At 37.9% G+C, this 17,629-nt stretch overlaps 1 protein-coding gene across 2 annotated transcripts in view; it reads right to left on the bottom strand.

Moving 5' to 3' along the window:
* ULK4 (unc-51 like kinase 4) overlaps positions 1-17,629 on the bottom strand; it is a gene marked incomplete at its 5' end in the record, with an annotated part of 374,670 nt that overhangs the window by 289,591 nt on the left and 67,450 nt on the right. For both annotated transcript variants that reach the window (XM_084248396.1, XM_084248397.1), the window contains 2 exons: positions 2,082-2,209; positions 17,131-17,313. In XM_084248396.1, the coding sequence (XP_084104522.1) occupies positions 2,082-2,209; positions 17,131-17,313 (311 nt within the window). The remainder of the gene's footprint in view (positions 1-2,081; positions 2,210-17,130; positions 17,314-17,629) is intronic.

Genomic DNA, 17,629 nt, shown 5'->3' with positions numbered 1-17,629 from the left:
AGACAAGCTCTATGAAACATCAGTATTTAAGACACTGTACATGAAAACAACGTGGGACAGCAATCCCTGAGCTCCACATAACCTTCACTTAGACGTGACTGATCTGCAATGTAGTGACACGCCAATATCGAGGAAGGCCCTAACAGAAGCCTACAAAAGCTTTCTAAGTCGTGAAGATGCTTGGTTAACATACCCTCCTGGGCCTCCCTTGTGGCGCAGAGGGTTGAGCGCCACCCTGTGGAGCTGTCCACAGCCTCTGCAGTGTGGGTTCGATTCCCAGCCAGGCAGGGAGAAACCCACATGGCGCGACAGACCTCTCCTGTCTCACCCACTGCTCCCTTCAGCAGAGTCTTCCATCTGTTCTTCTTCCTACTCTGTCTCTGGTGCATTCTCTCACCCTCCTGCACCTCTGGCCTGTACCCCAGGTTCTTGTATAAATAAATCTTTTTAAAAAATAAAATCCCCTCCTCATGAATTGATACTGGTATACTGCAGTATATATACCTACCTGCATTTCCAAAGATACATAAAATTGCATCAGAGATCAGTACTAACATGAAAACTTGCAATCAGCTGAATGAATAAGGACAGAACATTGCTCCCAAATTAAGCAAAATGTTATCTCTTCCCCCAAAAAAGATGTCTATGTGTCTCATTGGTAGACCGGTACTAGGAAAAAAAATGTATTCAATTCTATCAGTAACAATATCAGTAGTATATTTTATCATGTCAACGAAAAATTTATAGAAATATTTTCTTTCCTACGTGAGATCCACAATTTGACTCTTTTTTTTTTATTTTTTAATAAGATTTATTTATTTATTTATACAAGCACTGGGTACAGTCAGAAGTGTGGGAGGGTGAGAGAATTCACCAGAGCCAGAGCGGGGAGCAGAACAGGCAGAAGGACCGAAGTACACTGCTGAGGGGAGCAGCAGGCAGCAGGAGAGGTCTGCGCGCCATGAGGGACCCTCCTCTGGTGGCCGGGGAGCAGCCGGGGATGGAACTGGTGCTGCAGAGGCTGCAGGCAGCGCTCAACCGCTGCGCCACCGGGGAGGCCCACACAATTTGACTCTTGACTCACAAATCCGAAGATACTTACTCTCTGACTATTTACACAAAAAAGTTTGTCAATCCCCCCATACGTCAATCTCAGTAAATCCAGGCTCTCCTCTGTATTCTACACAAGTAAATGCTGCATCAAATAATAGATGTTAAACCATATTTTCAAGGTACCTCGGGGGTTTCAAAGGAATACATAGGAGGCATCTGAATGTGAAGACATCCAGGGAAGCTTCTCCTTTTGGAGGAAGGAGGTAAAACCCAGAGAAAAAGAGACCTGTCCAGCCTTGGACCAGCTTATAAATTACCGAGCCCTGCCTCTTCCTCTACTTCACTAGTCTGCTCCTTCAGGGCTTTCAGCTACTCACTCTAGAAACCTTCAGTAATGAAAAATATGACCAAACCACCAGTTCAAGAAATCCTTCAAAAGATGCAAACCAGGGGCCTCCCCAGTGGCGCAGCGGTTGAGACCTGGGTTGCGAAGCTGCCTGCAGCTTCTGCAGCGCCAGTTCAATCCCTGGCTGCTCCCCGGCCACTGGAAGAGGGTCCCGCATGGCGCACAGATCTCTCCTGCTGCCCGCTGCTCCCCTCAGCAGTGTACTTCAGTCCTTCTGCCTGCTCTGCTCCCCGCTCTGGTGAATTCTCTCACCCTCCCAAGCTTCTGACTGTACCCAGTGCTTGTATAAATAAATAAACAAATCTTAAAAAAAAAAAAAGAAAAAAGAAAAAAAAAAAGAAACTTTATTTAAAAAAAAAAAAAAGATGCAAACCAGAGTCCGTTTTAATGCCCTGCTTTGCATTGTCCTCAGATCTAAAATTTCCAGCTATTCCCACCATCCTGGTTTGGTCCCAGAAGCCATCTCTCAGACCTCAGTGTTTCCCAACGAAGTTCTAAGTAAAATGTAAAACACAAGGAAAAAGACTTCAAGGCATGTGAAGGCCAAGAAATACTACTAACAAAATGGATAACAAAACAGATACCAAACTGAAGTTTTTGATGAAACCAGAGAAAATCATACCTTGCTTGGCAGCTAAGAAGCAGCATCTCATGGTTATGAATCAAAATATATAATAGAACCAGGAAGGCTTTTGCTCTGATGGAAGTTGAGGGGCTGTCAAGTAAACGAATAATTGTAGAGATGAAATCCTGTGGAAGACATTAAACATTTTTCTGAGAAAACAAAAAATAAAAGGGGCCAATGACTCTGAATGAACAGATTATAATAACCAAACAGATGGCAAGAAATAAAATAATATCAGCTACCATTTTTGCATGCTTAATTGTGCTGAACTCCATACTAAATTTTAAATATGCATTATCTCATTTAAAACTGAAAATTAGCCATTAAAAGTTGACAATAATATCCCTATTTTATAAAGGAAGTCTATCTTGAAAATTTAAACAGTTTTCCCTAATTCACATAGTTGGGTTCAAATCCAGGCCAGTCAGAAAATAAAGTCTGCCTCTCACTATTCAATCCACAATTGGAAGGGTGGCAATAATTAAACAACTGGAAGTCACAAATGCATGTAGATATGAGCACACCTGCACAGACAGAGATCAAATATATATGTGAGGTTCTAGAGACATAAAATTTAAAATAGCAAATAATTTACACAAAGAAAAATCTGTATTTCTCTAACATTCTTTAATTAAAGGTACAACACAATACAGCACAAAGGAATAAGTATTGACTATGATCAGTGTCAATTTCCCTTCTACAGACAGATTAGATATCATTTCAGTGCCTGATATACAAAAAGAAAATCCAGACAAATGCACGTGAAGTTAATGATGTAAGTAGACAGAAATACGGAATTGCAGAATTAGTAAAATATCTACAGAGAGCAGGAATGTAACTTTCCAAGTCCTTAACATAGGCAAGAATCTCACAGTCACTTTGTGTCCAAGGCAGGCTTAACAAGCTCAATTTTTTGCCACAATACAATCCTTTTATTGACTGTTGCATTGTCAGATCAGAGAATCCACAAAGGCATGCATATGCTATTTCAGGATGGAGATGTATCTATATCTAAACATCAGACTCGCCTAGTTTCTCAACCAAATAAGCTAACTCATCACCTGTGGAGAAAAGCAGAATCAACATGAAGATGCCCTTGAGTAACATATCTGTTTCTACCTTTCCAGCATGTAGACAGAAGAAATTCCATTTTCACAGAGTCAAGTTCAAGGGACCATGATCACGTTTCCCACACCACCTCCACTGCCACCACTTCCACCTGCTCACAAATAATTCCATTGAAGTTTTGGAATAGACTGGGAAACTTTCAGGTTAAAAGAAATGAAAGAGACAAGATAACTGACTGCAAAGCAAGATGTGGAAGTTTTGATTTCCATAAAGAACATTACTGGATCATTAGCAAAATCTGAATTGGGTGTAGATTAGCTAATAATGTTGTACTCAGTATTAATTTCTTGAGTTGTAAACTAATGACTTGGGTTTTTACTTTTGAAACATCCAGTGAAGTAATTAGAGGTAAAGGAGCACCACGTATGCAACCTCTTCTCAAATGGGTAACACACACACACAATGAGAGAGAAATTATAAAGCAAATATGGTAAAAGTGCAAAGGCAATTTAGAAAAAAAAAGAATAATCTTTTCAATAAAGGGTGCTGGACTAATTGGATATCCAAATGCAAAAAAATTAGTAACAATCTATGCCTTGTACCATATACAAAATTTAACTGAAAATGGATCATAAAAATTGAATGCAAAATATAAAACTATGAAATTATTAAAACAGGAAAAAAATCATCATGACCTTAGGTTAGAAGAGTTCTTAGATACCAAAATCACAATTCCACAATCCATGAAAAAAAAATTGATTTAATGAATTTCATCAAAATTATGTCTCCAGTATAGAAGAAGATACTGGGAAAAAAAACATTTGTTTCCACAATATACAAAGAACTCTCAAAACTCAATATTAAGGGGGCCTCCCTGGTTGTGCAAGAGATTAAGCACCGCACTATGAAGCAATCCACAGCCTCTGCAGCACAAGTTCAATCTCCAACCAGCCAGGGAGCAACCCACATGGCGAAGCAGACCTCTCCTGATGCACCTGTCTCTGATGAGTCCTCTCAACCCCCCACCCCCACATCTCTGGCCTGTACCCCAGCTCTTGTATGCATAAATAAATAAAATGAAAAATTTATCTATTTATTTATTGTTTATTTTTTTATTTTTATATTCCCCATACAATTGTGACCCCCTTATTTGACTCCAATCCCTCCCCTCCCCATCCCCCACCCCCCATACAGTGTCTCTGGTTCATAGTTGTTTGTTGATTTTGATTTTCACTTTCTTATAGTTATTCTTTTTCCTGGTCCCTTATTTAAGTTTTCTAGATTCCTGCTATGAGTGAGACCATCCGGTATTTTAAAAAGAAAAATTTTTTAAAAACTCAATATTAAGGGAAAAAAAAAACTTAGTTGACAAAATATTTAAGCAGGCATTTCATCTAAGAATATATACAGATGTCAAATGAACACATGAATGGATACTTTATGTTGTAGTTTAGAAAACTGCAAAATAATAAATAATTGAGAATGACTAAACTGAAAAATGACAAGTATGTGGAGCAACTAATCTTCAACATTCATTGCTGGTAGGAATGCAAAATGATATACAGTTACTCTGGAAAATGATTGGACAGTTTCATAAAAATGTTACACACCTAACATTTATGCCCTGCCCATCACATTTCTAAGTGTTTAGTGCAATGAAATGAAAACTTATGTTCACAGAAAAACCTGTACACAAAAGTTGATAACAACATAATTCAAAATAGTCAAAAACTGTGGCATATCCACATAATGGAATAGTATTCAGGAATGAAAAAAGGAATCATCTACTGATACATGCAACAACATAGATGAATCTCAACCACATTACATTAAGTGAAAGAAGCAGTCTCTAAGATTACTGTAAGGCAGTCCCATTTATATGGTACTTTGGCAAAGGTAAAAACTATGAAGCAAAGAAAACATCAGAGATGGTAGTGAGTGGCGATTTGCTTAATAATGAAGTAGCACATCATCATCCTTTGATGTTGGAATTGTTTTTGAATCCTTTTTGCAGCCTAACATGTGTTAATCCACATAGAACTATGCACCAGAAAAACTGAATTGCATTACACAAATTTCAAAAGTAATTTTTTAAAATGTAGCAGGCAAATTCAAACAAAAAAAAAGGAAACCTTTTCTCAACATTTATAGATTTAGCCCTTATAAATTTCTTCTAAAAACATTATACTAAAATGCAAGTTTGGTGCTTTGTCATTCTGTTTTAGTGCCTAATAACTTACTAGATAAAATAAAGATTGTAAACATTATACAAAAATTGCATTGATAAAGAACAAAAATACAAACCATTTTTTAAAAATTAAAAATGTACAACTTACACAAAGAAAACTATAGATTTTTATTGAGTGATAACAGAACATTTGAAAAAATGGAGTGGCAGCATGACATGTGGGATCTGGAGTCAGGAAAATAAGCAGCACAAATGGTATATTCCTTGACAAAATAACCTCTCTGTAAATCAGTTTCCCCAATTTTAAAATAAAGAGGAGATAATTACACATTTCACAGGTGTGGTATAATGATTGAAGGCTTTGGTCCACTAGTTACTAAAAAATATCATAAAGCATAAAGTTGTAAGAATTACGTTTTTCAAAATCATACAGGAAAAAAAATAATGTAATAGAGGGAAACAATCACAAGAGTATTTAAGATGTGAACAAATAAAAAAGATGAAGAACAGGCTATACATTTAATGATATCCTTTCCTAACTTCTTACACTACAGAGTCTCCAAATGAGTTGCTAAAATTTTTAGTAAGGGGGTAAACAATATTATGCTACTAAATCCCTGTCAAAATAAATATATAACCCTGGGAAAAGAATTTGAACCTTTGGCAAAGGATCAATATCTTTATGTATAAATAGCTTTAACCAATAAAAAATTTATGAATGCTCCAGTTCAAAACATTACACAGACAAGCAAACAACTGTTAAAAGAACTTGAAACTACCTACAAGCAAATTTATAAGGTACCTGCACTAGTAGGCAATGAAATGAAAATTTAGGAAGAATACAAATCCATTTTATTGCAAAGCAGACTAGCAAAGATGAAGATGGAAAGCAGCCAGTGTTGGCATGGCCAGGAGTAAATGGATAAATTTTAAATTTATGATAATAAGTATTTCAGCTGGTAAAGATGTAAGTTTTTCCTCAAAAGCCTTAACGGTGTTTTCTTTTGGCACAGCTGCTATATCCCAAGAAATGTATCCCCAAAACTGATGAATAAATGAATTGTATGTCCAAGAGAACTCATGACAGTATGGTTTTTAAGACAGAAACAAAACAAGAAACTCTTAACATCCAGAAACAGGAGATTTGGTAAGTAAATAATTGTAGAAAGACAGCACATACCCCTCATGCTGTTTTACCTTCTTTTGTGACCAGCATTAATAGTGCCCCTGGGAAGGGGAAGTGGTAGATGGAAAAGACACACCACCATTTCCACAGCCAGGTCTGACAAGGCCATGCAGCCTCTGTCTGGGTCTGCTGGGACACTGGCTCTGGAAATCAGCCTGAGATTGTGAAGAGGCCAAAAGCCCTTAGGAAACAGAGGGACGTAGCTGAGGCTCCTAGTCCACAGCTCCCTTGAGTTCACAGATAATAGCTAGCACCACCTTACCAGTCCTGTGAATGAAACATCTGGAAAGTTTATTCTCCAATCAAACTCAGACTTCTCCGACAAAAACAACCTTGTCCAAATGACAGATTTGTGAGTAAAATAAATTATTTAAGTCACTACATTTTGAAGTGGTTTGCTACACAGCTATGACAGATACATGAAATATAACTTTAGTATATAATGAGAAAGAAAAATTTTCCAGGCACATAAAAGTTTTATATGACAATAGTCACAATTTTAAAACACAGAAGTGTCTACTAATCAATGAGGAAGAGGTCTTCTGCTATGCAGCCATTACTAAGAACTGGCAAAGCTAAAATAATATAGCTATGATTTTGAAACAAACTAGAAAAACGGTAATAAATAGCAAAATAAAAAGGACTAAGCAGGAGATTTGTTTGTAACACAGTAACTGCACATCCTGCAAGGAGCTATATTACAGACTACAATATTGGATCTAAGCCTACAAACATCTTATCCCCTAAATAAATTCTCATTTAGTCATTTCAGAAAAACTGAATAAACAGTACTGATTCCCTACAACTAATTGCGCAGGGCCCCATATTTAATCTGAAACACCACACCTCTAGAACAGTATTCATCTTACACTTGACAAGGGAAGATTATAGACCGCAGGCAAAAACTGAGTAGAAGAATGAATAATCAAAATCACCTTCAGAGAATCAAAATGACCTCAGGTCACTTCAGCTTGCTATCCAGTGTGTATTCAGCTTTGATTTAAATTCATCTTGCCATTCAACTCAACCCACCTAAATATAACAAGTGGAGGAAAAAAGCAAAATCTGTTTAGGTCTATGACCCAAACCACAGCAGGATGAATTTATGTCTAACATTCAAATGGTACTTGGCAATGATTTTGGAATAGGCATATTTATGTAACATAAAGATGATATCATGAAATATTCAAACTGCTAGGAATCTGTCCAAAATATACAAAGCTTTCATGACAAAGTTGATATCTTTGTCAAAATTAAGCTAAAAACATCCCTTTAGAACATATCATCTAGACAAAGTTAAGATGAATTTAAAAATAACAAGGTAGAGAACTTCAAAATTATCTCCTACAAATCTCAAGAGGTAAAAGTGATCTGCTTCAGGGGACTCCCCGGTGGCGCAGGGGTTGTGCGTTGCGAAGCTGCCCGCAGCCTCTGCAGCGCCAGTTCGATCCCCGGCCCCCGGCAAGGGTCCCACATGGCACGCAGACCTCTCCTGCTGCCCACTGCTCCCCTCAGCAGTGTACTTCGTCAGTCTGCCTGTTCTGTTCCCCGCTCTGGCTCTGGTGAATTCTCTCACTCTCTCGAGCCTCTGACTGTACCCAGTGCTTGTATAAATAAATAAATAAATCTTTAAAAAAAAAAAAAAAAGGTGATCTGCTTCAATCAACTGTCACAGGGAAGAATCAGTGAGAACACCTGGCCATCAACTGATAACAGCCTCCAGGAAAACAATGAGAAATCCTGGGGCTCGCTGCCCTGACACAAATTTCCTATTTAATATTGATGAAAATGAAAAGTGCACTGATTGTATCTAAAAGTATTTCAGGATGACACTTTCCTAAAAGAAGGTTAACCATGCATCTAAGTAAAAAGTCTCATACAACACATTTATTAAGGTGGACAGATGCAATACAAACTCGTAAGAGTATGAACATGCATAAATTACCATATTTTAAATTGATTAGCAACCATTGAATCAACCTGTCTAGTGACTTCGTCAGGAACAAAACAACCTTGGTAGACTTAGCATTCAATTTTTTCAAAATTTTACATTTGAAATTTCACATAGCTCTTCCATAGTAATTCCAAGTCAATACCTAATACCATCACTACAACCACCACACTCACAAAATAAACCTGAGAGAAAACTGGGGGCCTCCCAGGTGGCTCAGGGGTTAAAGTCTCAGGACTACCAAGCCTTTGCCAGGCAACACAGCATGAGTTCCATCCCTGGCCAGGGAGCTACCCACATGGCGCAGCAGACCTCTCCTGTCTCACCTACTGCTCCCTTCAGCAGTGTCTTTGGTCTGTCTGCCTGTTCTGCTCCCTGCTCTGTCTCTGGTGAATTCTCTCACCCTCCCACGCCTCTGACCTATACCCCAGTTCTTGTATAAATAAATAAAATCTTTATTTAAAAAAAAAAAGGGTCTCCCTGGTGGCACAAGGGATTAAGATGCAACTAATGAAGCTATCCACAGCCACTGCTGCACAAGTTCCATCCCCCAGCCGGGTTGTTGCCCACATGGCGCAGCAGACCTCTCCTGGCTTGCCCACTGCTCCCCTCAGCAGTGTATTTCTGTCATCTGCCTGTTCTGCTCCCTGCTCTGTCTCTCATGAATCCTCTCACCTCCCACACCTCTGGCCTGTACCCCAGTTCTTGTATAAATAAATAGTGAAATATACATAAAGTTTAAAAAAATAGCTTTTTATATTTTGAATTTCATGTGTATGTTATCCTACTATCTCTATCCCTTTGCAGTTTGTCTTTGTCATTCAAAATTTTATTTGTTAATACTTTCCAGTCCAGTTCATTCATTTTTACTTTTTGCTATATAATATTCCAACATGTGAATATATTTCAATTATATTGTTTAACCTCTTGGTAGTTGACACCTTATGACATTGCAAAAATGCTGACAAATACTTTTTACATGTTTTGGTGCATAGAATTACATTATAGAAATGTTTATTGCTATGCTATGTGCATCTTCAACTTGACTAAAGATTAGGAAATTATACCCCCAAGTAATTATATAATTTTACCTAGGAGAGTTTCCAATGGACCAAATCTTTGCTAATAATTCTTGCTATTAGACATACATTTTTGCCAATCTGAAGTATATTAAAGAATAAATTATTTTAACTTTTATTTTATTCATTAGCATTCAGTTTGACATCTTTTCCCTGAGAATAGCCACCATTCTAGTTCCTTCCTCTATGACTTCACTCTCCACATCCCATGTGCATTTTGACTTGCCTTTTCCTTTTTCTTTGTAGATTTTTCATATGCTGAATCCTAATCTTTAAAAAAATTTCCCTCCAATAAGATCACAAAGATGGAATCCTAAATATTCTTTTCAACTTTTTTCATATTTTAATCTATTATTTAAGGACTATCTGACATCTAAATATCTCACAAATGACTGAATAAAATAGGGTACATCCACACTATGAAGTACTGTTTAAAAAAAATGGCATGTGCTACTATTTATCTAAGAAGACAGAGACTACTGCAGCATTCATCAGAGGTCTTCTCAGGAGTCAGCTAAACATACTAACTTAAAAGACAATCACAGATGGCATTTTCTACCAGTCTGCTCAGGCGCCAGAGCAGGTCAGTAAGCAGCATCAGGTTCCTGCTCCCGCAGGATCCTCGGCAGCAGCCCAGGCCACAGCAGACACAGTGAGAGGAGAGCCACATCAGGTAGGTGTGGGAGACTCGCTGGCTTGAAGCATCATCTCCCCCAGGGATCAACATCTCCTGTAACAATCCCTAGACACAGTTTCCAGAGAGACAGGAATCACTGCATTCGGGGCAGCCCAAGGTGCTTCCTACCAAGTATTTAATATCCTTCCAGCCCAGATACCATTTACCAATCAGGGATCATTTTTATCACAAACATGCTGCTGGCTAACAAAAATGACAGGTTGGTCTTATCAGGTTTCCAGAGATACACAGCTGGAAAGTTAACAGAAATACTCTCACACAGAGGAGGAAAGGGTTTTCTTAACTCTTTACCTATAAAAAATAAAGACATAAGTAGAAAAATAGAGACCAGAAGGTGGGAGGCAGGAAGATACAATGAGAATAATCAGTGTAACTAACACATCTATAAAATAAGTAATATATAATATTTCTACAGATGAGTCTAGAAAGATGAATATAAAGATTTATATGTGGATATAGGCACCAAGGGGCAGAGAGAGATAAATGGAGGAACACACAGTTGCTCACATTTGACATTTTTAAATACAAAATTTAAACAGGTATTTTAATAAAAATGTTTGTACTCAGTGGGTAAAGAAAGGAAAGGGGTGGGGGAAGTGGGGGGGGATAAAGATGGAATCTGGAATTCCCTGAACTGATTAATAGACTTTGGAAACATGTAGACATTTTACATCATTATAAAACAAACCAAAGTTTTAAAAAGCAATTTCCCCAAAAGATAATAATACCTAAATATGTCAAGTGGATAGCTTAAATAAAAGAGGACTATTTGAAGAAAATTTGCAATGTATTTAACTGCACAGCTCTAGCTGGAAATACCTTAAATACTAAAGCAATTGTGAAAAAATCATTAGTGGATTTTAGAAATCATTAATATTAAATATGGAATACCAGTGTTATTCTGAAGGGGCAACCTGAGTATTCAAAAGAGTAGTATCTACAAAGGAAACATATCAAAGTGTTGACTCTACGAGAAATATGAAAGTATCCAGGGGGCGGGAGGCAATGGATTATGGTGGAGAACTCAGTGCTTTGGTGGTGGGAGAGCTGCTGTGACTTCAGAATTGAGTCCACAAGAAGGGCTGAGAGGGTTAAAACCAATTAGGGAGGGGCCCAATGGTACAGAATAAAGAAACATGGGTGCTCTGGGATGGGTGGGGTGTGGTGATGCACCTCTGAGGAAGGATGAACCTATTCCCCTGAATCATATGCAGTAATGTAAACAATGTCCCTCAAATAAATAAATGAAGAAGTAAGATTCTGAGAAAAAGATTAAGTTTGCAAGAAGTGAAAAAAAAATGTCAGGGAATAATTTTATATATATATATATATTTAAAGAGAATTAAGAGACAAATCACTGATACATAGACCCTGATTTGATGCTGATTCAAATAAATGATTAGAAAATACTTATGAGACAGTCAAGGAAAGGTGACCTTTGAATATATGACTAAAATAAACTTATTATTTGGTGTTTAACAGTATTATGAATATATCTATTTTAAAAGAGTCCTTTTCCTTTCAGGATACATATAAAATAATTACAAATAATATGATGTCTAGGTTTTGCTTTAAAATAATTCAGAGGGAGAAATAGTATGGCTTACAAGTAAAATAGTAGCATAAATAAGACCAGATTAGCCATATACTGAAATCTGATGATGATAGGTATATGAGGGGTAATATAGTATTCTCTCAGTGTTTTTTAGATATAAAGCTTCTTATTAAACACATGCACACACCTTGATAACCCAGGATGCTGCTCCATTACTCCTATAGGAGCCTCTGATTTTCACTTCATCTTCATTGTTAGCTTCTGGATATGTCTACTCATTTCTTGAAAATTTTTCTTTACAAGGACTATGCAGTATTTCTAAGATTATATAGAGACCAGGATTACAGAGTATCTTATTTAGTCACATTGGTAGAAATAGATACCTTTTCACATTCTGTTCCTGCTCTGTTCAGGTTTTCTAATTCTTCTCCTAGACATGCTAATGTCACAAGACAAAGCAAATTTTGTAATTGCCATGATATCTTAGCCAAAATAAGAAAGGAACAACTTTTAACCACATAGAAATAATTTACTATGGGTCTCTGAATTTGAAACAATAAAGATTAAGAAAGAAAACATAATTTACCATATGGCTTCTAGGTATTGTGACTGAATATATTAAAGACAGAAAAATAAATCAAAAGAGAAAAATCTCTTGTTCACAGACATTTAAGCACCTCAATTATGAAAAGGCTATCAATTCCCTGTATCTAACAATGATGCAAAAATATAATATAAAGTACCATCTACCAATGGTTTAAAAACTACACTGTTAAGGAAATGAGAGTTATGGTTTGAGACTTTTTGTATCTCCCAATTTCTTAATCAGTGGGACATGCAGACCCCAGGATTTGTAACTGGAGAGTCTCCTGTTGCCACAGATGTGATTGTTCCCTTTTCATACCACAATATAAGGCTCTGACACTTGCTTTGGATAAAGGAATCTCCTGCCATTTAGCACACCTGTGGGCAAACAGATCCTTTAGAGAGGACAACACAAAATAAATCAGGTACCACTAATGTAAACAGCTGTTAGGTAATAATCATATAAGGACCCTGATACCCAAGTACCTAATGCAGGTAAGAGTGGGAACTGAAAAGTCCTCCAATACATCCACATCCACTCAAGAACATCAGCATGATTCAGAAGAGAGTAATATTACCAGACAGGTACTATTACTATGTTAAAGTTCATCCATGTTAAGATGAAAATCTGGCTACAGTTACATATTTCAGATGGAGAATCAGAGATACTCATGTTAACTGCAAATAACTACGAAGTATACTGAATGGTACTATTTAATATCATCCTAAAGTCTAGGATGATACTATACATCTAGGTTATACTATAAGAGAACTATAGCGTGACCATAAATGACTGCTGGTTCATTTAACTATCATTGTCTACCTTCTTAAGAATAATCTAGCATTCTTCATGCAGAGCCCTCTGAATGTGATAACACATGTTGGACATAATGATGAATGTAACAAGATGTCCACTGTATCAGACTAGAAACCAAAAATGAGAGGCAAGCAGTTTAAAGTAACACAAAATGAAAAATTATATATTTTTATGTTCTTGGACATTATTTAATGACATTCATGAAAACAGCAAGATAAATCGTTTATTAATATGTGCATAAAATACATGGACACACAAAAGACTGAAAAGAGATAAAAGAACATGCTAATAGTAATTATCTCTGGAGAGTAAAATTACAGCTGATTCTGTTTTCCTCCTAGGGTCTTTTAAATTTTCTGTGGTAAGTAGCAATTTCTTTCACTTAAAAGGAATGGCATGAATCTCTTTTGGGGACTGAATTTCAACAAAAATGAACATCAAATGGTAACTTGTTTAATTAATAAAAAGTATACCCTTACATTTTGGAAGCTCCCTGGTGGCCTAGGGGTTAAGTCTCAGCGCTATCACCGCTGTGGCCTGAGTTCCAACCCCAGCCAGGGAGCTGACCCACATGTGGTGCAGCAGACCTCTCCTGTCTGGCCCACTGCTCCCCTCAGCAGTGAATTGCAGTAGATTCACTTGTTCTGCTCCCCACTGTCTCTGATGAATCTTCTCATCCTATCCCACCTCCCACCCCCACACCTCTGACCTACACCCCAGTTCTTCTACGCATAAATAAATAAATCATTTTTTAAAAAGTATAACCTTACATTTTAAGTGACAGTTTATTGTCTATTACTGAGTAGCCAGGAATAATTTTTATAATTATAGGACAAGAAGAACTTTTCCCTGTTCCTCCCACTAAGTAGAACTGTTATATACAAAGCAAACCTAAGGCTCTAAAGTGTGGAGGGAGAAGGCAGAATGGCTAAGGACCCCAGACTTGAGTATCAACACAGCAGTGAGCTCACTTGGTTTTATTTTCAACTGACATATCCTGGATTGGGTGCTGGGTAATTCAGGAGCCTAGAAACATCAACAGACAAACACAAATACACAACAAAAATCTGCTTTTAAAAGCCAAAGGACCAAGGGAGAAGCAGCCCAGGATGACAAAAATCTTTTAGACAGTAGTTATTTTTCTCCAGCCAAAAATCATGGAGACCACAGCCCAACCCTGACCTACAAAGGGCAAATGGGTAGCTAAAGTTCCACCCTTGCATGACATCCCAACACTATTTCCTGCCAGGGTAACATGAGAAAAGACCAGGTAGAGAGGTGAGATCTTCGTCCCAACCTGGTGATAAATGACAAGACCAGACTCCTCCCCCAACCACACTGTCACTAGAAATCACACAGGGTACCGGACTTCCACCCACATACAACAGCAAGAAGGTTCCCCCAACTCTGCCTGCCAGGATGGCATCAGAGAAGGAGTGGGAAGCCTGCAGTTCTACCTCCTTCCAATAGGAATGAGGCACCCACCCCTTCAGCCCAGTGTCAGTAGAAGCAGACCAGCCAATGGGACATCAGAGGCTTAGTGGAAAGCCTGGACTCACTCCCCATCCAGAAGTAAGGAGGGATTCTCCACACCCGTGGAGTATCAAAAGAAATCCACTGGGGAACCAACATTTCCACCCCAACCTGAGAGGGAAGAAGATAGCACCCTCCTTCCTCTGTCAGAGTCTTAAACATAAACCCAAAATGTTTAGTAGGTATAGCATTTGAGTTTTGCAAGATGAAAATGAAAAAGTTCTAAGATGTTTCAAGCAATGTAAATATACGTAACACTACAACTGTATACTTAGAAAATGGTTAAGATAGGAAGTTTTAAATTATGTGTTTTTTACAGTAAAAAATTCAAGCATGAATACTAATCAAAATCAAAAGATTATCCTTTAGGGCCTCCCCAGTGGCGCAGCAGTTGAACACTGGGCTGCAAAGCTGCCTGCAGCCTCTGCAGCACTGGTTCAATCCCCAGCAGCCGGCAAGGGTCCCACATGGCGCGCAGACCTCTCCTGCTGCGCCTGCTGCTCCCCTCAGCAGTGTACTTCATCATCCTGCCTGTTCTGCTCCCCGCTCTGGCTCTGGTGAATTCTCCTACCCTCCCGCACTTCTGACTGTGACCAGTGCTTGTATAAATAAATAAATAAATCTTTTAAAAAAAAAGATTATCCTTTAATACATTTAATTGTTCAATCATGGGTTTCTTTAAGATACATGAAGTACTACACATTATAAAACTATTACAAAATCATATTAATTAATAGATCTTATTTTACTACTTTGTGAAATGTCATGTTTGAAATTCAATCAATCCATGCCTGGTGCTGAGGGTGAAAAAAAAAATTAACTGCTAAAACCCTCCGCCTCTCTTATCACAACTTACACAGTAAAACTACTCAAGTGGCACTTTTTCCAATATGATGATACCGGTTTTAATGACATGGAAAATTTAACAGCAAAAATTAGATACACAGACTGGTGGAAAAAATACTTTTTCCTAAGGCTAATCAGAGTAAAGGCAAGACGTGGTTTACTATTTTGACTTTCACAAATTAAGTTTACTGTGCAAACCTGAGAATTGTTCGGTTAATTAATGAAATTTTAACTTTTTATTATAAAAACTAAAATTTAACACATTGCAGTCAATGTAGAACCAAAGTAAATGCTACATTTAAGTGATTCTGCAGAACCTTTTCAACTGTGTTACCTTCACCATGTTCTACAAAGCTCTCATTTGAAAGGCATTCCCCTCAAAAAAAGGATAATTGGTCCAATATGTTTTTTTTTTAATATTTATTTATTTATTTATACAAGCACTGGGTACAGTCAGAACGCGGGAGGGTGAGAGAATTCACCAGAGCCAGAGCGGGGAGCAGAACAGGCAAAAGGACCAAAGTACACTGCTGAGGGGAGCAGCGGGCGGCAGGAGAGGTCTGCGCACCATGTGGGACCTCGCCCAGCAGCTGGGGATGGAACCGGCGCTGCAGAGGCTGTGGGCAGCTTCGCAACCCAGCGCTGAACTGCTGCGCCACCGGGTAGGCCCAGTCCAATATGTTTTTTAAATGCTGGACACAAATGAAGATTCACAACACTCATGAGTATAAGAAAAACTGAAATAGTCTCTAACTTTCCCTCACTACTTTCCAAACACACATATCCATAGTCATTTTTTTAACCTGTTAATACCTCACTGAACACTAACATCCTAGGACAGAGCTTCTCAAACCATAAAGTTCACACAAATTCTATACAACTCTCATAAAAAGGCAGATTCTGAGGCAGCAGGTCTGGGGTCAGGCCTGAGACTCTGCATTTCCAACACTAGCCCAGGTGATGCCAATGCTCTGGTCAAAGATGATTCTTGAGCAGGGGCCAAAGAAGACAGAGAAAGGTTGCTATAGAAACCTTTTACAACTGTACAGTTTTGTGAGTTCAATTTAATATTTATAAAATCTACTGCATGGAAAACAAGGGAATCTGAAAGGATTAAAAGGAGACTAAGTTAAAAATAGGATTAAGGGGGCTCAGCTCTAAAGGTGATTTGTATTAGTATTCAGGCAAGAAAAAGAATAAAAATGAGAGGAAACTGAGAATATAAAGGACCTCTCCCGTAGGCAGTCAACGGATACAGCAAAAGAAAAGGAGGCATAAGAAATACTAGCAAATAAGAACTCATAAATTATCTAATTCCATTACTAAAACAGGATAGAGAGAGTCTTTCGCTGGATTTCTATTTTAATCACTAAAACACACTTATAACATCTTCAGATGAATGGCATGTAGTACAGCAGTTTGGCAAAGTTCAAAAAGGCCCCTTGAGATGAAAAACAAATTCTGCAGAGATATTACTTGTTAAACCACTAAAATTGCAGGAGAAAACGGCTTTCAAAATAGAGTAACAGGTGAAGTCTAACCTTTTCTTGGATTAGTCTCTGGAGATGAATCCCACAGGACAGCATGGCACTGAATAAGGTCAACATGTACTGCTGAACTTTGCAGATGGCAGAGGCCAGGGAGTTTATCACCGAGTTCAGTCCCACCTTCTCAATGACATTCTGGAAGGCGGTAGGAGAATGGCGAGTGATTCTACACAAGGCCTGCAGAGACAGAAGAGCCACCCATTAGACCACACCATGTGCATCAGCCAGGCCCAGAGATAACACGTGCTCTGTATACAAAGGCTGGGAAGGTCCTTACCTTGATACTTCATTACTTATTTTGGCATAAGATAGCTGGAAAATTTCACATTTAAAAATAAAACAATGACTTAGCTGCCAATAAAAACCAAATTTGTTTTAAAATACTAGAGACTCTTGACAATTATCGTATCAATTATGATGAGTTAACTAAAGTGATAGACTTATTCATACATCTACATAGCAACTTCCCTTTAAGTAATAAAAAAAGGTCATT

This window comes from Talpa europaea, assembly GCF_964194135.1.
Source record: "Talpa europaea genome assembly, chromosome: 11".
NCBI lineage: Eukaryota > Metazoa > Chordata > Mammalia > Eulipotyphla > Talpidae > Talpa > Talpa europaea.
This window is presented reverse-complemented; position numbering and strand designations above follow the sequence as displayed.